At 33.3% G+C, this 24,019-nt stretch overlaps 1 protein-coding gene across 1 annotated transcript in view; it reads left to right on the plus strand.

Moving 5' to 3' along the window:
- Positions 1–21,288, plus strand: part of ADAM2 (ADAM metallopeptidase domain 2) — a 92,597-nt gene extending 71,309 nt beyond the window's left edge. The window contains exons 15-18 of the mRNA XM_045821797.1: positions 10,104–10,178; positions 10,394–10,526; positions 20,663–20,726; positions 21,126–21,288. Of these exons, the coding sequence (XP_045677753.1) occupies positions 10,104–10,178; positions 10,394–10,526; positions 20,663–20,726; positions 21,126–21,288 (435 nt within the window). The remainder of the gene's footprint in view (positions 1–10,103; positions 10,179–10,393; positions 10,527–20,662; positions 20,727–21,125) is intronic.
- The last annotated feature ends 2,731 nt before the right edge of the window (positions 21,289–24,019 follow it).

The raw sequence follows: 24,019 nt of genomic DNA on the forward strand, positions 1-24,019 counted from the left end.
TGTTTTTATACCAGTACCACTCTTTTGATTACCATGGCCTTGTAATATAGTTTGATGTCAGGTATGGTGATCCCTCCTCCTTTGTTCTTCTTTCTCAAAATTTCTGTGCTATTCAGGATCATTTATGATTCCATATAAATTTTTGAAGTGCTCTCTATCTGTGATATATGTCATTAGTATTTTAATAGAGATTGCATTGAATCTAGAGATTACTTTTGTTAGTATTGACATTTGGATGATGTTAATTCTTCCAATTCGTGAACATGGTATATGCTTCCATGTATTTGTGTCTTCCTTAATTTCTTTCTTCAGTGTTGTGTAGTGTCCTGAGTACAGATCTTTTATCTCCTTGGTTAGGTTTATTCTGAGGTACTTTATGTTTCTTGTTGCTATAGCAAAAGGGATTTTTTTCTGATTTCTGTTTCTGTCATTTTGTTGTTAGTATACAAAAATGCCTTCAATTTCTGAATATTGACTTTGCATCCTGCTGCTTTGCCAAATTCACTTATTAAAGCAAGTAGCTTTTTGGTGGAATCTACAGGGATTTCTACCCTATCATACACTATAGTACACTATCATGTCATCTGCAAACAGTGACAGTTTTACTTCCTTCTCTCCACTTTGAATGCCTTTTATTGCTTTTTCTTGTCTGATTGCTGTGGCTAGGACTTCTAATACTATGTTGAATAAAGGTGGTGAAAGCAAACATTCTTGTCTTGTTCCTGATCTTACTAGGAAAGCTTTTTCTTTTTGCCTGTTGAGTATGATGTTGGTTATAGGTTTTTCATATATGGCCTTTATTGTGTTCAGGTATGGTCCCTCTACTCCCACTTTGCTGAGTGTTTATATTATAAATGGGTTCTGTATCTTATCAGATGCTTTTTCTGCATGTATGGATATGATCATGTGATTTTTCTTTCCTTTTGTTTACATGATATATTATGTTTATTGATTTGTGAATATTTACCATCCTTGCATCTCTGGGATGAATTCCACTTGATCATGGTGTATGGTCTTTTTGATGTATTGCTGGATGTGTTTTGCCAATATTTTGTTGAGGATTTTAGCATATATGTTGATCAGTGATATTGGCCTGTAGTTTTCTTTGTTTGTTGTGTCTTTGTCTGGTTTTGAGATTAGGATGATGCTGGTTTCATAAAAAGAGTAGGGTAGTCTTCCCTCTTCTTGGATTTTTCGGAATAGTCTGAGAAGGATAGGGGTTAGCTCCTCCTTAAATGTTTTGTAAAATTCTCCTAGAAACCATCTGATCCAAGGCTTTTGTGTGTTGAGAGTTTTTTGATTACTGCTTCAATTTACCAGCTGTTATTGGTCTGTTCAGGCTTTCTGCTTCTCCTTGATTCAGTTTTGGAAAATTACATTTTTCTATAAATTTGTCCATTTCACCCAGGCTTTCAAATTTCTTGGCATATAATTGTTTGCAGTAATTTCTTATGATCCTTTGTATTTCTGTGGTATGAATTGTAATCTCTCCTCTTTCATTTCTGATTGTGTTTATTTGGGTCCTCTCTCTTTTTTTCTTGATGAGTCTGGTTAAAGTCTTGTCAATCTTGTTTATCTTTTCAAAGAACCAGCTCCTGGATTTACTGATCTTTTCAATTGTTCTTTTAGTCTCTATGCCATTTAATTCTTCTCTGATCTTCATTATTTCCCTCCTTCTACTCACTCTGGGCTTTGTTTGTTGTTGTTCCTCCAGTTCTTGCAGATGTAGGGTTAGGATGTTTATTTGAAATGTTTCAATCCTTTTTAGGTAAGCCTGTATTGCTATGAATTTCACTCTCAATCTGCCTTCACTGTGTCACATAAGTTTTGGACTATTGTGTATTAATTTTCAATTGTTTCCAGAAACTTTTTTATTTCTTCCTTGATCTCATTATTAACCCATTCATTGTTTAATAACACACTATTCAGTCTCCATGAGTTTGAGTGTTTTTGAGTTTTTTCCTTGAGGTTGGTTTCTAGTTTCAAACTCTTATAATCTGAGAAAATGCTTGATATGATTTAAATTTTCTTGAATTTGTTGAGGCCTGTTTTGTATCTTTTCATGTGGTCTATCTTTGAAAATATTCCATGTGCATTTGCAAACAATGTGTATTTTGCTTCTTTGGGATGAAAGGGTTTATTTATATTAGTTAAGTCCATTTCATCTAATGTGCCTTTCAGTTCCACAATATCCTTGTTGACATTTTGTTTGGAGGATCTATCCTTTGTTGACAGTGGGGAGTTAAAATCCCCTACTATAACTATGTTGCTGTCTATGTGTTTCTTGAAGTCTTCCATGGTTTTTCTTATATATCTGAGTGTTCCTGTGCTGGGTGTATATATGTTTACAATATTTATACCTTCTTGATGGATTCTGCCCTTGATTATTATGAAGTCACCTTCTGGGTCTCTTTTTATGTCCTTTGTTTTGAAGTCCATTTTGTCTGGTAGAAGTATTGCTACCAAGGGGTTTTTCCTGTTTGTTTGCTTGGAATATTTTTTCCAACCCTTCACTTTTAGTCTGTGTAGGTCTTTCATTCGGAGGTAGGTCTCTTGTAGACAGCATATGTGCAGGTTATGTTTTCTTATCCTTTCAACTACCCTATGTCTTTTAATTGGAGCATTTAATCCATTTACACGTATGATTGATTATTGTAGACCTTAATTTTCAACTGCAAGAGGGTCAGTGCCTCTAGCTCTGAGTTGTTCAAGGATAAACTGTATTGCTCCTACAGCATGAGTTTGTTGATGTTACCTCTTATCCTCATGTATAAAGCACTGAATATAAAATACTATTTTTATATTAAAACATACATAACATAAAATTTACCACTTGAACCATTTTTAAGTGTACAGTTCAGGAACACAAGTATGTTCACATTTTTGTGCAACTATCTTTACTGTATTTCTCCAGAATATTTTCATCATTCCAAACAGAAACTCTGTATACATCAGACTATAACTTCCCAGTGACCCCTTCCCATAGCCCCTGGTAATCACTATTTTACTTTCTGCTTCTATAAATTTCAATATCTAAGATACCTCATAAAATTAGAATCATGCAATATTTGTCCTTTTGAGTCTGACTTATTTCATTTGCTATAATGTTTTCAAATTAATCTATGTTGTTGCTTGTATCAAAATATCTTTCCTCCTTAAGGCTGAATAGTATTCCATTTGCTGTTTATATCATATGTTATATATCTATTATTTGTCAGTGGACATTTGATTTCTTTCTACATTTTAGCTGTTATAAATATTGTTGCTGTTTTCATTGATGTACAAATTTATGTTCAGGTCCTTGTTTCAAATGTTTTGATTATATACCTTGAGGTAAAATTGCTGGATCATACAGCAATTCTGTTTAGTTCTTGAGAAATTCTTATACTGTTTTTCACTTCTTTTCATTCCCACTATCAGTGCCCAAGAATTACAATTTCTCCATATCCTCACCAACATTTATTTGTTGTATTTATTTCTAATAGCTCTTCTAATGGGTTAAAGTGGTATCTCAATATAAACTTTTATTTTTATTTCTCTAATGATTAGTGACACTGCACATATCTCCATATGCTTATTAGACATTTACATTTCTTCTTTGAAAACAATGTTTAAGCACATCCTGTGCCCATTGTTTAAAAAAAATTGAGTTGTTGAGATATAGGAGTTCTTCATATATACTAGATATTAATCCTTAACTAGATATATGATTTTCAAATATTTTCTCTCATTCTATGGGATGCCTTTAACTTCATTAATTGAGTTCTTTGATGCATGAAAGTTTTTTATTTAGATGAAATAGTTTATCTATTTTTGTCTTTCTTCCTATGTCTTTTGTGTTATATCTGTGAAATTATTGCCAAATTCCATGTCAATTACCCTGTTTTCTCCTAGGAGTTTTATAGTTTAAGATCTTATGTTTAGGTCTAGGATCGGTTTTGCATCAATTTTCATATATGCTATAAATTAAAGGTCCAAGTTCCTTCTTTTGTATGTGAATATTTAGTATGAATTTTTGTGACAACCTCATTAAAAATCATTTGATCATATCTTAAAGGCTTTACATCTGGGTTCTTTGTTCTTCTCCACTGATTCATATGTCTGTCTTTATGTAAGTACCACACTGCTTTGAATACTATAGCTTTTTTAGTAAGTTTGAAATCAATAATTGGGTGTCCATTTTTTTAAAAAAGTTGTTTTACAACCTATTTCTATTTCTGTAAAAAAAGCTTTGATATTTTATAGGGTTGTGCTGAATCTGCAGGCTTCTTTGGGTTATACTGACCACTTGACAATATTAAATCTTCAGTGCATGAACGTGGGATATCTTTCTATTTGTGTCTTCTTTAACATCTTTCAGGAATGTTTTGTAGTTTTCAGTGTACAACTTGTTTAATTCCTTGATAAAGTTTATTCATAAGTATTTTATTCTTCTTCATGCTATCGTAAAGAGAACTGTTTACTTAATTTCGTTTTCAAAATGTACACTATTAGTATTTAGAAATACAACCGATTATGTTGCGTAATAAAAAATTCACATATGTTAACTAAAAATATTTTATTGCTAAAAAATGCTAACCATCGCCTGAGTCTTCAGAAAGTCATAATCTTTTTGACAGTAAAGGGTCTTGTCTTGATGTTGATGGCTGCTGACTAAAATGATAATTTTTCATGTTGGGGTGGCTGCGACAATTTCCTAAAACAAGACAATGAAGATAGCTTCATCAATTGACTCTTCCTTTCAAGAACAATTTCTTTGCATCATGTCATCCTATTAGGTAGCATTTTACCAACAAAACTTTGAAAATTGGAGTCAGTCCTCTCAAACTGTGCTGCTGTATCAGCTAAGTTGATGTAATATTCTAAATCTTTTGTTGTCACTTCAACAATCTTCATAGCATCTTCACCTGGAGTAGATTTCATTTCAACAAGCCACTTCCTTTCTTTGTTCATTCATAAGAAGCAATTCTTCATCCTTTAAAATTTTATCATGATTGCAACAAATCAGTCACATCTTCAGGCTCCACTTCTAATTCCGGTTCTCTTGCTATTTCTACCACATCTGCAGTTGCTTCCTCCACTGAAGCCTTGAACCTCTCAGTCATCCCTGAGGGCTGGAATCAACTTCTTTCAAAATCCTCTTAATGTTGATATTTTGCCCTCTTTCCATGAATCACAAGTGTTCTCAATGGCATCTACAATGGTAAACCCTTTCCAGAAGGATTTTCAATTTACTTTGCCTAGGTCCACCAGAGGAATCACTATTACAACATCTATAGCTTTTCAAAATGTATTTCTTAAGTAATAAGACTTGATCTGTGTGCTGTAAATGGCTATCACAAGCATGGAAAAACATTAATCTCATTGCACATCTTCATCAGAGTTCTTGGGTGACCAGATGCATTGTCATTGAGCAGTAATGTTTTTAAAGAAATTTTTTTTTCTGAGCACTAAGTCTCAACAGTGGGCTTAAAATATTTAGTATACCATATTGTAAACAGATGTGCTATTGTCAGGCTTTGTTGTTCCATTTATAGAGCAAAGATAAAGTATCTTTAACATGATTCTTTAATGTGCTAGGATTTTTGGAATGGTGATTGAGCACTAGTTTAAAATTAGAGTCACCAACTGCATTATTAGCCCATAATAAGAGAGCCAACTTTGACGTTTTGAAGCCAGGCATTGACTGTGAAAGTCCCAGGTGACTTCTTCTTCCAATATAAGGCTGCATCATTTACACTGAAAATCTGTTGCTTAGTTTAGCCACCTTCATTAATTATTTTAGCTAGTTCTGGCTAACTTGCTGCAGCTTCTATATCAGCACTTGCTGTTTAACCATGTACTTTGATGTTATGGAGAATGCTTATTTCTTTAATCCTCATTAACCAACCTTTTCTAGCTTCACACTTCTTTTCTGTTGCTTCCTTACCTCTCTCAGCCTTTACAGAATTGAAGAGAGTTAGGTCCTTGCTCTAAATTAGGCTTTGGCTTAAGGGAATGTGGTGGCTTGTTTGACCTTCTATCCATACCACTAAAACTTTTCCCACATTAGCAAGACTTTATTGCTTTCTCATCATTCATGTGTTCACTGGAATAGTACTTATAACTGCCTTCAAGAACTTTTCTTTTGCATTCACAGCTTCACTAACTCTGGCACAAGAGGCCTAGTCTTTGCCCTATATCAGCTTTTGATATGGCTTCTTCACTATGCTTGATTATTTTTAGCTTTTGATTTAAAGTGAGAGATGTGAGACTCTTCCTTTCACTTTAACACACAGAGGCCATCATAGGGTTATTAATTTGCCAAATATAAATATATTTTGTTGTGTCTCAGAATATAGGGGTGCTTGAGGAGGAGTGAGGTGGGGAAACAGTCGACTAGAGCAGTTAGAACACACACAACATTTATTGATTACATTCACCATCTTATATAAGCATGGTTTCTGGCACTCCAAAACAATTGCAATGGTAACATCAAAAGCCACTGATCACAGATCACCATAACAAATATAATCATGAAAAAGTATGAAATATTGTGAAAATTACTGAAATGTGACACAGAGACACAAAATGAGCAAATACTATTGGAAAAAATGTGCGAACAGATTTGGTCAACACAAGGTTGCCACAGACCTTCAATTTGTAAAAAAAACCCATGGATTCTGTAAAGTGCAATAAATGAGCACAATACAATGAGGTATGCCTGCATCGTATTTTTTTAGCATATTAATTTGCTTTGATTGCTATATATCTTTGTTGATATTGTCATTTTTCTGATTTCCTTTCATCCTTTATCCATGTTTTCATTTAGCTTCTTTAGCACTAGTACAGTCATTTAAAAAAAAATCTGTCACCTTATTTTCTTCCTTTAAATGAGATGTATTTTCCTGTTCCTTTTTTATACCTTGTAATTTTTTTTAAAAAAATAGTCACTTCTCCCAGTGTTTCAGACTGGCTCTGTGCAGGGGCAGTTCTTTACTAATTTGCTGGGGACCTCTGAGCCTTGCAATCAGCCTGAGAGAAAACTCTTCTGGTATCTTTTGTGATGTGTGTCTTTCCAGGGCCTCTGTGAGGCTTTTTTGATTTCCCACATTCAATGATGTTTTTAAATGTCTTATTCTTTCCAAACAGTCTCATGCCAGCATTTCTTTGGGGCTTAGATGGTCTACTGTACATCTCCACCCATAATATCTTGCCCCAGATATCTGCAGTCTCAGTTTCTGTTTAGCTTTCTTGAGCAGTGTCCATTGCTTCTTTCCGTCTAAGATTTAAGTTAAGCAAATTAAGGCAAGTCCTTCAGGAACTTCTCAGTCAAGTTGCAATGTTGAAAATGCGGTCTCCTCTGCTCCCATCAGTTTAAGGGGCCAGGGGAGAATTGGGAACTGCTGCTGTCTTCAGACCAAGACTGTACCATACCAGGGAAGGAATGAGGCAAAGGTGAGCAAAAAGCCACAAACTTGTCTACCATTTTGGCTTTCTCTGCATGGGGATTTGCTTGGGTTGCCTTAGACCATAGACTGCTTCCAGAGCTCCTATGAGTTGCTTTTGTTCCTTTTTCCTCCCTTTTTTCGTCCTTCTTTCCTTCCTCTCTCCCCTCCCTCTTTCCCTCTCTCCTTCCTTTCTTTCTTTTAAAAAAATATTTCCAAGGAAGAACAGAAATTGGGGCTTCCTAGTACACTATTTTACTAATTTCACTCTTCAGATTATTTTTTTCCAGGATTAGGTGAAACCTGCTTATTAAGTATCACTGCTGAAGGGTGCACATGATCATTTAAATCCTATGTGTTTGGTCACTGGTGGCCACTGGAGTAATGCTGGCTTCAGCCTTTCATTCTATGGAGAGATCACATTGACTCACTTTTTCTGAGCTTAAAATAACTTTTACTTTATCTCTAATAACAACCACATTTTTTTTATAAAATAATATATACACCCTTTTTGTTGTTTTATTCACTATTTTAGGTTCTCCACACAAAAAGGTTTCTACAGAAACCTATTCTGGCCAAGTGACAGGAATAACAAGATGCACTATCTTTCTTACCTCATAGCAAATAAAAAAAAATCTGTAGCAAAGAGCTTGGTGAAGAACCATAGTTTTTAAATAATATTCTTAGTGGAGATAAATAATTTCTGTGGTTTTGTAGCTAGATTCCTACTTTGGATGGTGTTTCTCCCTAGCCTTCCTGCATGGAGCAACAGAAGTAAGCATGTTAAATGAGAAAAAAGTAACTTCATTGCACAGAAACAATACCAACAATAACAATAATCCCTTCTCAACTTCTTTCTAGCCTGGCTCAAAGGATTTATTTAACAGTTCTGAGAATTAGGTTTATTTTCTTCTTAACAACAGTTCTGCAAATTATATATCTAACTCCTCTACCCAAGTTCTAGTAGGTGTTACAGGATCATTCTGAAAGAATAGATATATTTCTTTTTTTATTAAGATCTTATTTACTTGTTTTTAGAGAGAGGAGAAGGGAGACAGAAAGAGAGGGAGAAAAAGATCAATGTGTGGTTGCCTCTTGCGCAACCCCCACCAGGGACCTGGCATGCAACCCAGGCAAGTGCCCTGACTGGGAATCGAACTGGCAACCCTTTGGTTTGCAGGCCGGTGCTCAATCTACTGAGCTACACCAGCCAGGACAGACAGATATATTTCTAGCTGTAGCAGCACTAGTCTGTATCTAGAGCTAGAACTTTTAGACTATTACCACAATCACACAAAATAACCTGACTATATAAACAGAAGTATATATTGCCATAATTATCAGACAATATCAATAATGTATTTTCCCATACTCAGTAATGTTTAGCAAAACCTATGTGAACAGATTCACTGTGTGACCTTAAAAATTAGTATGTTACAGTCATGTATATTTCAAGAGTTAAGAATCCCAAAGAAATATTACCAATATTACTTAGAAACTTTTTCAAAAAGTTATTTTGCCTATTATAAGTTACTCTAAGGGTTTCTACAAGTACAATAAACATTTTTAAAATTTTTGAAGCATTGTATTATTTCATATTACCAGTTGACAGAAGTCTTAAAAATAATATTCTAAACATTTGAGCTTTATGCTTAGCTTTCTCTATGTCAGTTAATTGTGCTACAACCAACAGAGTTAGACAAGCCAGAAACTCTGTTGTCATCGACCCATCTCTGTTTTCCTCCTCCATGTACTATCTGTCACTACACTTAGGTGTATTAAACTTTTTATCTATATTTCAAATACAACTACAGGTTTCTATCTAAACTACTACTGCTCACTTTCACTCTATGATTATCATTTTCCTGGAATGGCATTCTAATTTATCTCTCTACTTTTTCTTTTGCCTTTCCATCCTCTTTTCTGAAATCTACTCTTATGAACTTCTTATCTTTCAATTAAATCTCTTAATAAAACCAATTGCTTATAGATTATAGGACATCTTTCTGATTAAAATCAAAAGGTCCTACACAATCCTGCCATAACAACTTCTCTCAAGTCACTTAGGTTTTTTTGTTTGTGTGTGTTTCTATATCTTTTACCACAATATGAACAATATGAATTTTTTTGTGTTCTTAGGGCAAAGCACAATATAGAACTCAAAGATTTAGTTAGTTAGTGATCTAATGATTGTTTTCTGCATAACAGTTACATTGCCCTTAACACTTTTCAAAAGTTCCATGCCATTTCCAATGTAGGGTCATTTAAAATATTTTTTCTTTCCCTTTAAGTACCTATCTTTCATTGCTATGCTTTATTAAGTTGTGTTCAATGTGAAGGTTCAATAAGAAGATTTTACTGTTCTTGAATATTAGATAAATTCCTTGTATTTTATTTTTTCATACAACTATTTTTTATTATACTAATTATCACATGTTAATCTTTGATTTTATTTATTTCATGCCTGTACTTTCCATTCCAATGAAGCAGGGAAGTAGCTTTTATTGTTTTGTTTACTCTCAAATAATCAGAGTCATATCTAGTGCTAAAGATAGTAGCACTATAAATTAACCACGTGTTATTAGTATATTAGTATTTATTGTTAAATCAGTACCTCTTAATTAGATGCCAAATACACATGACATTTCAGTTCGCTTAGGCTTTTTTTCTTTTTAGGTGTGCCAGAATAAGGAGTGTAGAAGTAATTACTTGGGTTATGACTGTACTCCACAAAAATGCAACTCTCAGGGTGTAAGTACCAGTACTGTGATGCAAGAACAGAAATCATTGAGAGCAATTCTAGGCAAGCACACACGCAACTAAACACACACACAAGACACACATATGCTCATAAGCCACATTAAGAAACTCAGCCTTATCTGACTTCAGTATAATTCTAAAATTCTACTTGAACCCCCAAATTTTGAACTATTTATGTTATAAGGTGACATTTCTCCCATTTTCAGGTATGCAACAATGCAAAAAACTGTCACTGTAATGCGGGCTATTTACCTCCAGATTGCAGCACTGAGAAAGATTCATGGCCTGGAGGGAGTGTTAATAGTGGCAATTTTCCACCTGCAGGTTCCCGCAGTCCTGGTAAGTGTTAGTAACAAATTGGAAACATAATTAAAACAATATTTTCATTTATTAAATTAAAATAAATACTATTTTGTCTACCAATTTATATTTAGATCATGTTTGGACATCAAATAATAAATCATATATAGCTATTTAATATATGTTTCTATTACAAAGAGTAATGTAATAGAACATATTTAACTTATATTGTAGATGAGACAGGTCAGCACGGGCCAGGCAGAAAGATAAAAATCACTTTAGTCTTTTACACAGAAGAAATTTAATATAAAGCATCAGGTAAGATATAATGGCAGAGATAAAAACCAATCAGAGAATCGTGAAGCAAACCAGAGATTAGCAACAGCAGGAATTCATTATCACTTCTTGGGTCTGGTGGGACAATGAAAAGAGGTGGTATTTCTGAGAGCAGAGTCTGAGCCATGTACCTAGACCACAGGGATAGGTACTGTTCAGCATGGGATGTAGAGGTAGTGAGCATTGAACAGAAGGACAAATTCCATGAATATCTTACTACTCTGACGCTCCGAATTTTATCCAGTGCCTCTCATTGGCTAAATCTAACTGGAAGACAGAAAGTCAAGGAGCTTGGGAGATGTAGTTTCCTACAGTTTTTTGTTCATGGTTAGGGCCTGACTTCTTTTTTATAAAAATGTGAATTTGCATATAATTAAAGCAGGTTTTTCCAGATTTTGAGCCAGAGGTAGTTCTTAAGATTTCCACATTCACTCCCTTGTTTAAGGTCATATGGCGATAGATTACTAAATTATAACATATTTAAGCATTATCAAGCTGTTTCCGTTTTAGGAGTAACAATTAACTTGCAGTAGCTTATGTTCAAATCAGCTGTTATCAATTGCTTCTGTTCATGCACACACATGCCATTTCCCCTAAGAACGCAGAAGATTACTCCTTTCATGGAATCCAGACTGACCTTAGTGATATGATTAGTCAATAAAAATTACAGAAGTGAGATTATGGGACTTCCATGGCCTTTCTGCAGATTATGACTGGGTCTTTTAGATTAGTAATTCTTGGAACTCTCCATACTGGAACACTTATTGTGTTGAAACTTATCTGCTCTGTATGAAATTTGACTATGGTGAAACACAAGAACATAACTATACAACTAAGCCCTCCCCAAATTGATGACTCACAAAATTATCAATTTTAAATTATTATTGTAAGTTACTAAATTTGTGGGTAGTTTCTTACCCAACATGCTCTCTCATATATATATATGTATATATGTGCATATATATGTGTGTGAGTATCCAATTCCATCCTTGGAACTGGATGCTGTGTGGTAGAAAGATCTCTAGGAAACTGTTGAAGACTATTGGTATACAATAACATTGTCTTGAGAAGACAGTTGGTGAGCAATTCAAAGGCATGTTATTAGAAGTTGGAAAAGTGAGTTTTACTATGAAGTGGTGAGTTACTTGGCATCATTACTTCCTGTGATAATGTGGAAAGTAGAGTCCATGATTCTTGATGGCAAGATTTTCAGGTAGATTATAAAGATTTCCCAGTAGGTGACTTAAATTATTGACATCTATGATTAAATAGAAGAAGGTGGTAAAAATTAATAAAGAAATAGTTCAATTTAAGTAAAATGTAGAGTACATGTAAAAGACCTAATTTTTTTGCTTGAAAATGAAAGTAGTTATTATTCCCAGTCGGTTCCAGAAAAAAAAAATTCTTGAAGTAATAAATGTCTAACAGCCAAATTTAAGATATTAAACAATAGAATTTGATCTCAGAAAAACATTAAATCAAGCATGTGACTCTAAAGCCCTCTATGAAAACCTCAAAAAACTTAAAAAGTGATGTATCTTAGATATCTTCATCTAAACAAAATCCCTTCTAGCAATAAGTATTGTGTTGGAATATCTTATAAAAACTCTCAAACAAAAAGGCTACTAAGAATCTTAAATATGTTGTTCCAGGGCAACCTCATCAGCCCAATATAGAAAAAGGCTTATCTCAAAGAGAGTATGAGTATGGCCTTTATTTAATGGGGTTTATATCATCATCATCATTGTCTTAAATTTTTATAAAAATTTTTATAAGTGTTTATTTGAGCCAAACTGACAACATATGCTGGAGAGCAAGATCTCAAACTGCTCTCTGGAGTGTACTTTTATTTTATATACAAGAAACTCACACATTTTTAAAGAAACTACCTCAGCTCATAATTGAAAGTGATCTCAATAGCACATATGCTCTTCGAGTCTCAATTTTGGGAAAGAAGCTACTCAGATATAAGAAGGGTTATCCTTGTCCTGGCTGGTGTGGCTCAGTGGATTGAGTGCAGGCCTGCAAACCAAAAGGTCACCAGTTCAATTCCCACTCAGGGCACATGCCTGGGTTGTGGGCCAGTTCCCCAGTAGGGGCACATGAGAGAAACACTGATGTTTCTCTCCCTTCCTCCCCTCTCTCTAAAAATAAATAAAATATTTTGAAAAAAGGGGGGCTACTTTTAATGAAAAAAGAATTATAAATTAAAGGGTATTACCAAAAAACTAGAAGTCAAAACTGCTTAGATCTATAGATTTATATTTTTTAAAAAATCACCACCAGCAAATATAAACAAAATTATAAGTCTAGATGGTAAAAATACATATTAACCCCATTAATTTTTTTCACAAAAGACATACCATTTTATGAAACAGTGGTGAAGGACTCTTGTCACCTCATTGCATGAGGAAAACATGACCTGGTGCCAAATCCAGACAAGGAAGTTTAAAAAATTACAGAATAATTTCTTTTATGAATGTAGATATAAATGTTCTAAAAAATATTATCCATATTTTTCAGACCATAAGACATACCTAGGTTTTGGAGGAGGAAAATAGGAAAAAAATTTGAAGTAAAAAATGTGGTAAAATATTTAATAACATAAATAACATAATATTTCACCAATGTAAATGCAAACAGAACTCAACAGCAGCATTAACAATCATTATTCCTCCCAAATTTGGGGGGGGAATGTGCATCTTACCAAAAAATATGGTACTTCATTTATGTAGCTATATATATCTTTAAAGGATAATAATGCAGACTTTGTAAGGTTTATCATAAGAAAGCAAAACTTATCATTTGAAAGTCAGTCAAGAACAATTCACTAAATTGACAAACTTTTTAAACTACATAATTTTTTCATTTGATGCAGAAAAATAATTTGACAAAATTCACCACCTATTCATCAATTTTTTTGTGGGATGCAGGGGCACACAAACATTCAAACCATAACATGTTTCCGTTCCAACTTCTTATTGCTTCCAGAAGATACTGACTAACATCTGTAGTTACTAATTTAATTCCTGGGGGAAAAGTATGGCTTAGAATGGGTGTCAATTCTGGCCCAATAACCAGTGGTCACAGGGCAGGGTCCCACATTACAGAAATCACTGCTTTTGCCCAACTCTGCCTGAGGCAGGAAGTTCTCTGGAAAGGGGCACGCACTAAGCACTCACACCAAAGCACATCTTCTACGTGCCATTGAACCCTACCCAGGCAGCTCTCCTACAGCCTGAATGACTTCTTGCCACATTGTTTTAAAAAACATAGCTTTCTAATGTACTGTAATTGGTTTTGAAGGCATAGGCTATGACTGATTCATATTTTTATATCCCCCGTGCCTGGAATAGCACCTAACACAAAAGGGTGTTCAGTAAGGTTCATTTTAAAGTTTTATTTATTATATTTTTCCATTACCATTTATCTTCTGTGGACTCTCTTTCATCTTTCTCCACTCCCACAATTACTACAGTTGACCATTTCCATGAATCCTTTTTATTTTTGGCTTGATCCCTGCACCTACTAACCAGTAAACTACTAACCTAGGTAAACTTCATCAATCTGGTAAAAAGCATCAACAAAAAAACATAGTTAATGTATTTTATAATGAAGTACATTGTTTTCCCCAAAATATTTGTAAGGGAATAAAGCCTATTCTTATGAGGTATAGTCAACATTTTACCAAAAGTCCTAGACAGTGCAATAAATAACAACAACAAAAAGTAAACACAACAAATCATGAGTATAAAGATTGGAAAGAATTAAGTGAGTTTGTAGATGATAAGGTTAATTACATAGAAAATCCTAAAAATCTATAAACACACTTGCATAAGAAATAAATATTTTTGAAAGTTCAAAGGAAAATATTCAAAAATCAATAGCATTATTATATAATAGCAGCAGTAAATGGAAGTCAATATCAGTATCATTTATAATACTGTAAAAATATAAAATATTAAGAATATATTTAACAAAAGGCATGCAGGACCTTTACACTGAAGCTAAAACAAAATGGAGGTAAATGTTAAACATACAAGTAAATGGAGAAATATACCATATTTGCCTATTGGAAGGTTTATTATTGCTAAAATTTCAATTATCACCAAATTAAATCTACAGATTTAAAAAATCATAAAAGCATGCAACTTTTTAGATATTAACAATTTGATTCTAAAAAACAAAGAGAGACTCGAAGAGCCAAACAACCCTGAAAAAGAATAACAAAGAAGACAACTCAGGCTATTTGCCTTGTTGTCTTATATTGAATTTAATATAATATAGATTTTATATATAGTTACATAAATCAAAACAGTGTGGCATTTGTAAAGGATATACAAGTAGATCAACAGAATAGAATAGGGGACCAAGAAATTTACCCATAATATGAATAAGGTTAATCAATTTTTCAAGAAAAGTACAAAGATAGTTTAATGGGGAAGGAAAGACAGTTCAAGGCATTGTACTGTAACAATTGGATACCCACATAAGGCCAAAGAACCTCAAAAATCACAACTTATGTAATAATTCATAGGATAGATCATAGATCTAAAGGAAGATGCTAATACTGTAAATCTTGAAAGAAACACAGGGAAATTTTTACATGATCTTCAGATTAGCAATAATTTCTTGGATAAAATATGAAAATATATATCAATGCAAAAAGAAAAGATAATTTTGACTTTACTAAAATTTTATTAAATGTACCATATTTGTTATTAAATATAGAAATTGGGAAAAGCTCAACTTTTACAAGGATTACACTTTAATTTTTTTATCTATATTATCAGAGAGTTCTGAAAAGAGACTACATGGAATAGATGGTTCTCAATCAAAAGTAAGGGATAGAACTATTATTATGAGTTAGAAGAGTGTCTTTGGGCACTTACACTGTCAACTTATCTATTTTATTAAAATGTTAATTATAAAATTATTAAATAGTTAATATTTTTACTCTAATAGTTATATTAAAATACAGAAATATCTTTGCTATGTTCCTTGTAATTACTTTTAAATCACTGGTGTTTTCTTTCCTAGAAAGACATTATATTAAGAATGCTTACCCTTCCAGACCTACAAGATGGCCATTTTTCCTACTCATTCCTTTTGCCATTATTCTCTCTGTAATGATCGTAACCCTGGTAAAAGTTTATTTGCAAAGGAAAAAGTGGAAAACTGAGGAGTATACAAGCGATGAGTACATTGATTTTATATTTAAGATTCATTAATTTTATAGCTGTTGATGCCCATAGAAATTTATTATTAAGTAACACTGTGATAATGTTACCAGTAATAATTCATATTTAATTTTATCTTTATATCGAAATTCAGTACTTAATATGCTAAACTGTCAGCAATTTTAATCTTATAACAACTTGGACTCTGTTAAGGGTAAAATTAAGTGAAAATGATTTCTAGTTAATGTTTACCTCTTTTTATTATTTAATCTTATTACTAAATGTATATTAAGCATTACTACTTTATTTTTAATATTTATATATTTCAAAATGTTTTTCATGCACTGTTTTATTAAAAAATACCAGGGAAATCCATGAGAATAGGTAGCTTTATATGTAGTTCAATAAACTGAAAAATAAGCCACCAGAAGTGGAAACAATTAAAAATTAATATATAATAATAGTAAGACTAAAAAATCTAGATCATAGCCATGGCTAACCTACAGAAAAAACAAAACAAATAACTTTTCAATAAAAAGTTTAGAAATATCTGAAAGCATGCTTCAAAAATAAAAATAAATATTAAAATCAGTTTAAATCTTTTCAGGAAAATTGATATAAAATAATTTCTGTTTGGCCATGTATGAGAAACCTACAGCCAACATCATACTCAATGGGCAAAAACTAAAAGCTTTCTCACCAAGATAAGGAACAAGAGAAGGTTGTCCACTTGCCCCACTCCTATTCAACACAGTATTGGAAGTCCTAGCCACAGCAATCAGACAAGAAAAAAAAAATGAAAGGCATTCAAATTGGAAAGGAGAAAGTAAAACTGTCACTGTTTGCAGATGCCATGATAGTGTACATAGAAAACCCTATAGTCTCCACTAAAAAACTATTCAACCTAATAAGTGAATTTGGCAAAGTAGCAGGATACAAAGTCAGTATTCAGAAATCAAAGGCATTTTTGTACACCAACAATGAAATATCAAAAACAGAAACTATGAAAAAACATCCCATTTACTATAGCAACAAGAAAAATAAAGTATATAGTAATAAACTTAACCAAGAAGGTAAAAGACCTGTACTCAGAAAATTACAGAACACTGAAAGAAGAGATTAAGGAAGATACAAATGAAAGGAAGCTTATAGCATGTTCATTTACAGGAAGAATTAACAACACCAAAATGTCTATACTACCCAAAGTACTCTATAGATTCAATGCCATCCCTATAGAAATACCACTGACATATTTCACAGATATAGAACAAATATTTCAAAAATTTACATGGAACCATAAATGACCCCAAATAGTCTCAGCAATCTGGAGTAAGAAGGCAAAGTAGAAGGGATCACAATACTGCTACCAAACTATACTATAACTCCACTGTAATCAAAATAATCTGGTACTGGCATGAGAACAGACACATAAATCAATGGAATAGAATAGAGAGCCCAGAAATAAACCCAAGTCTCTATGGTCAATTAATATTTGACAAAGGGGACAGAAGCATAAAATGGAATAAAAATAGTCTCTTCAACAAATGGTATTGGGAGATCTGGACAAGTATATGCAAAAATATGAAACTAGACCACCAACTTACACCATACACCAAAATAAACTCAAGATGAATAAAAGATTTAAATATAAGATGTGACATCATAAATGTCCTAGAGAAGAACATAAGCAGGAAAATTTCAGATACCCATGTGGCAATATTTTCACAAATACCTCCCCTAGGGCAAGGAATATAAAGAAAAGAATAAACAAATGGGACAGAATGCAGACTCTGGAAAACAGTATGGAATTTCCTCAAAAAATTAAAAATTGACTCAGCAATTCCACTGCTGGGATTATACTCTAAGAATCCTGAAACATCAATTCAAAAGAACCTATGTACTCACTATGTTCATAGCAGCATTATTTACAATAGCCAAATGCTGGAAACAGCCTAAGTGCCCATCAGTAAACAAGTGGATCAAAAAACTGTGGTACATTTACAAAATGGAATACCATACAGCAGAAAGAAAGAAGAAACTCCTGTTTTTCACAACAGCATAGATGGAACTGGAGAATATTATGCTAAGTGTAATAAGCCAGGTAATGAAAGACTAATACCATACGATCTCACCTATAAGAGGAACTTAATGAATAAAATAAACCAGTGAGAAAAACAGAACCAGAGACATGGAAATACAGAAAAAACTGACAGTGACCAGAAGGGGTGGGAAAGGAGGATAATGCAGGAAAGAAGAGGAAGGTTCAAGTCAAGGACCATATATAAAGTACCCATGGACAAGAACAACAGGGTGGGGATTGACTGCGGGAGCAGGGAGTGGGCTGGGTGGAGAAGAGCAAAGGGAGAAAATTTAAATAGCTGTAAATAAACAACAATAAAGTGTTTAATTAAAAAATCCTAATTTCTGCCTTTGCATTTTATATCTGGGTCCTCCATTTCACCTAAATTGAATTGAAGTTTATTATAACATTTAAAGTTGAGAAAATAATATAAATTAAAAGTAAATATAGTTCATAGAAATATTCTGAAAAGTTTATGTAAAATTGCTTAAGTAATATGCAGCTTGTATAACAGTTAACTGTGTCAACATACAGTTAATACTGAAAACATAGTAAAGGAATTTTTTATATTGAATGACTTAGTTGTGGAAAAATTGATATCACATATCTGATGGAAAATATAGTAAAATAGTAGAAATAAGTTGGGCAAGATTAAAAACTTAAATGTAAGACCTGAAACCATAAAAGTTATAGAAGAAATCGTAGGCAGTAAAATCTCTAGCATTTCTTTTGGCAATATTTTTTTTTTGAGATATCTCCCTGGTCAAGGGAAACAAAAGAAAAAATAAACAAATGGCATTACATTAAATTAACAAGATTTTGTAAACCAAAGGAAATCATTAACAAACTAAAAAGACAATCTACTGAATGAAGTAAGATACTTGCCAATGATACATCTGATAATATCCAAAGTTTATAAAAAACTTGGACAACTCAACACAAGAGAAACAAACAATTCAATTTAAAAAAGGGCAGGGGACTTAAATAGATACTTCTCCAAAAAGGACATACCAATGACCAATTATCAGAGAAAGGCAAATTAAAACCACCATAAATATTACATTACACCTATCAGAATGGCTATCATCAATACATCGACAAACAAGTATTGGTGAGAAGTGGAGAAAAAGGGAACCCTCATGCATTGTTGATGGAAATGCAGATTGGTGCAGCCACTATGGAAAACATTATGGAGCTTCCTCAAAAAATTAAAAATGAAACTACCTTATGACCCAGCAATTCCACTTCTGGGTATATATCTAAGGAAACCCAAATCACTAATTTGAAAGAATATATACACCTCTATGTTCATTACAGCAGTATCTATTCAATACAATAGCCAAGATATAGAAGCAACCCAAGTGCCCATCAATCCATCAATAGATGAGTAGATAAAAAAGCAGTGGTATGTGTGCATATATATATATATATATATATATATTCTATTTTATATATAGTATATTACTATAGTAATATAGCATATTAATAATAATATACTATATATGACTATATATAGTAATATATTACTATACATAGTATTACTTAATATCTATTACTATATATAGTAATATGTATTACTATATAGTAACATAGTATGCATTACTATATAGTATAAGTATATAGTATATAAGTATATAGTATATAGTATGTATAGTGATATATTATGTACTATACATATTACTGCAATGTATATAGTATATATATTACTGTAGTATATTACTATTAGTATATAATATATATTAGTATATTACTATTAGTATAGTGTACATTGCTATAATTATACATTATATATATTACTATATAGTACATATAGTTTACATTATATAGTATATAGTATAATATAATAGACTATTGTTTGCCATAAAAACGAATGAAATTTTACCATTTGCAATAGCATGGATGAACATAGAGGGTATTATGCTCAGTGAAATAAGTCAGTCAAAGAAAGACAACTACCATATGATTTCAAGTACATGTGGAACCTAAAAAACAGACTCATAGATAAGGTGAACAGACTAATAGCTGCAAAAAGGTGAAGGGATGAAGAAGTACAAATTGGTCATTACAAAATAGTCATGGGGATGTCAAGTACAGCATAGGGAACACACCCAAAAATATTGTAATAAGTATGTATGGTGCCAGGTGGGCACTGGAAATATCAGGATAAAATATATGATTGTCTAACGACTATGCCAGTACATCTGAAACTAATATAAAATAATATTGAATGTAACCTATAATTGAAAAAAGTTTTATGAAAATAAATAAAAGAAATAAATGGGGCAGAAGATGAGTGCCAAAAAAGTTTAAAGTTATTTAGCTAATTATATTTTAAATATGAAAGTGACCTGAGACCATTTTCAGGTAAACTTACATTACTGTGCTACTTTCTCATGTTAATCTTCCTTAACAGCTGAAAGATAATTTCAGTGGTAAGGTAGTCTCAGGTAGTGGCTGTTTCCAGATCTCAGATGGGAATTCAAAACTGTTTCAGTACCAATAGGTGGTACAGAATTTTGTACAGCAATCTTTGAAGAAAATATAATTTTAAGTGATTATATTTGTTTTTAAATGTACAGGGAAATTGAAAGTGAGACTGAAACCAGTGAGTAACCTACAAAACAGAGAATTGATGAGATCATAGTGAGTATCAAATATTTCATGGATGAGATGGAGAGACAGAAAATTTAATGTATTGGATAAATATAAATAACATAAGTGTGTATTAAATGGTAGCAGTCATACAGATACATATAATGAAAATTAAATTGGATAATATTTTTCAATAATGTAAGCTACATTATACATTAGTAAACTATAAATGACATTCAATTTGTCATTTAAAATTTCTTGCAGTGTTATCTTTTAAATATTTTTCCTAATATTGAATTCTTTAGCATTTGTGTATTCAAATGTTGGTTTAGAGTAAATCACATTATAGAACTCTATAACAAGGTTCCCCTCATGCTATTTGTTGAATTAACCACCATTTTTAACTTGATTGGGCATATAGGTGACTTTTTTCCCTTTATTCTTCCACAGTAATTATCTTCAATGGACAGGAAAAATGGAAAAGGAAAAATACATGTGTTGCCTGATTGCCTGGGATTCAAAACCTGCAAATTATTGTTTTGACCTGACAATAAAAAAATTAGAAGTTTCCATATATAATTTAGGTTATATCATACTATTAAAAATTATATAACATACATATATATTTATTTAATTCCACATACTTACTTGTTTATGAGTGTTTGTATTACATATTTTTTCAGTTGTCTTGTACTAATTCTGCTAGTCAGTAGAAACAAACTGATATTCAGCAGACATGAGATGAGAAAATGTTATAATAAATGCAATGCCATGATTAAAAGCCACTGTTACATTTTAAACTGCAAAATGATGTAGTTATGTTATTATCTGATGGTCCACAATCACTCAAAAGAGCTTAATAGACTTTAATATTGAAAGCATTGGTAGAGATAAAGAATATATCATGACATATATAAATTGTCAGTTTAACAGAAAGCTACAATAATACATATGCATTAGTGAGAGTTCTCCAGAGAAACAGAACCAATAGGTGAAGATAGATCAATAAATTAGATAGATGATAGATAGATAGATAGATAGATAGATAGATGATATACAGCTGAAGAGATTTATTATAGAAATTGGCTTACATGGTTATAGAGGCCAAAAATCCCGTAATCTCCCATCTACAAGCTGGAGAACAAGAACAGTTGGTGGTGTAATCAGTATGAATTTGAAGGCCTGACAACTGGGGATCCTATGGTGTAAGTCGCAGTCGGAGTCCAAAAACCCAAGAACCAGGAGTGCCAATGGATATCCAAGGACAGGAAAAAGATGGATGCCTCAGCTCGAGCACAGAGCAAATTCACCCTTTCTCCACTTTTGTTCTACTTAGGCCCTCATGGGATTGGATGATACCTCTTTGCATTGATGATGATAAACTTCATTCAGTCTAATGATCCAAATACTCATCTCTTCCAAAGACATACTCATAGACACACTCAGACATAATTTTTTATCAGATATCTGGGCACCCCTAAGTTAACACACAAAATTAATCATCACAAGTGTACTCCTTGTCAACTTGGCCCCTATATGCATCTCCTGAAACCATATTAATCTCTAAATAGAAATATAACTCTGCCTAACATGACATGACTATCCTGCATGCAACCAGAAATGCACTAATTCCTTCCCCAGAAGAGAAAATACAGTCCTTGAATGCTTACTCTTCTCCAGATATCTCTTAACTTAACTACTATGATGTAATGTTAACAATACTTAAATACTGATATAAAGTCCATGCATCTTCTGTTACATGACAGGGGAATATGAGAGGAAGACAAACAAAGGTATCTCTTCAGTATACGTATATACATACACAAGTATATTCATAACAAAACAAGGAGGAAATATGACATTACCCATCCTTTTTGTAACTGGTCATGTCATTGTAGCTGGTATTTATTCTACTGCCTAATTCTACCTAATTCTACTACCCATTCTGCATTCCCTTTGACTTCAGCATGCCCCTGAGCTGGTTTGGTGAGTCAAACCTTCACTTCTAAAGGCTCTGGGCCATTATTAGTCCTGTCTTGATTGAATTGTTATAGTTTTCCATTGACTTTAATGACAGGGTATGGTAATACAAAGAAACATCCTAAAAGATCTCCTATATTCCAGCCATACTCTTTCTTACCTCATACTACTTACCACTGCAGAGTAGTAGTCCAGTTTCCTCTTGGTAGTTAAAATCAATCACCTTAACTGTCTTCTTTGCCTGTTGAATCAGAGGGCTAAGGACCCCAAAGTGGGTTCTTAACCAGGTGGCAGTCTTAACTTTCAGTTCAAGGAATCATTGTGTCTCCTGACAGAAACATTTCTCCTTCTGAAACTAAGACCTCTTGGCCAGCAGAGCATAAAGTCATGAAAACAGGATGCAAAAATTTTGCTATTTTGTCATTCAGGGTAACAGTGAGTGGTGCTACTTCTATTCTCACTCTCTGATTCCTGAGCCCATGAATCCCATCTGTGGGAGGAGAACAATACATTGGACACTAATTCAGAGCATATACAGTCCTCTGGAGAACCTTGCCTCAGTCCTGGAAGCTATTGTTACCTAGTGGTAACCACGATTGGGTGTCTGAAAGGCCATTCTACCATTCTTTCAAGACAGCTGCTTCTGACAGGTGAGGAACTTCTGAGGTGGGGCATCGCCACACTTCTTTTGCTGTATAGTTAGTTTCTTGATTAGAAGCAATGCTGAGCAGAATACCATGATGATGGATACAGTATGTGATAAGTCCATGAATGGTAGTTTGGGCAGAAGCTTTGTATGTAAGGAAGGCAGATCTGAATCCGGAGTAAGCTTGTATTCCGATAAGGAAAAAACACTGCCCGGGCCATGATGGAAATGGTCCAACATAATCAACTTGCCACCAGTTTAGCTTACTGATCGTCAAAGTGAATGATGTTATATCTGGAGCTCAGTGATGACAGATTAGGAACTCAGCAGTGACAGTAGCCAGGTTAGGCTTGGTGGGTAAAATTTCATGTTGCTGAGCCCATCTATAAACTCCACCCTTGCCATCATGACTGCAGTGAGCTCACTGGGTGATAAATGGTATTGCTAGGTATAGAGGCTGACTAGTCCCCACAGAATGGGTCTTCCTTTCCACATGATTATTGAAATCCTCCTCTGATGAGGTCACCCTTTAGTGAGCATCCATATGGGACCTGACAGAGCTAGGCAGGCCTAGAAGGAATAGAAAATCACCACACAGGAAAACTGTACCATGGGAAACTGTAGCCTGGGAAAATGCCTGCCGATCCTACCCAGGACAAACAGAAGCCTGGCTAAGACTGGGGTCTGAGGTCAGCCTACCCAGCATAAGAGGATGCAG

Source organism: Phyllostomus hastatus, unplaced genomic scaffold, assembly GCF_019186645.2.
Source record: "Phyllostomus hastatus isolate PE091 unplaced genomic scaffold, TTU_PhHast_1.1 phas_scaffold_46, whole genome shotgun sequence".
Lineage (NCBI taxonomy): Eukaryota > Metazoa > Chordata > Mammalia > Chiroptera > Phyllostomidae > Phyllostomus > Phyllostomus hastatus.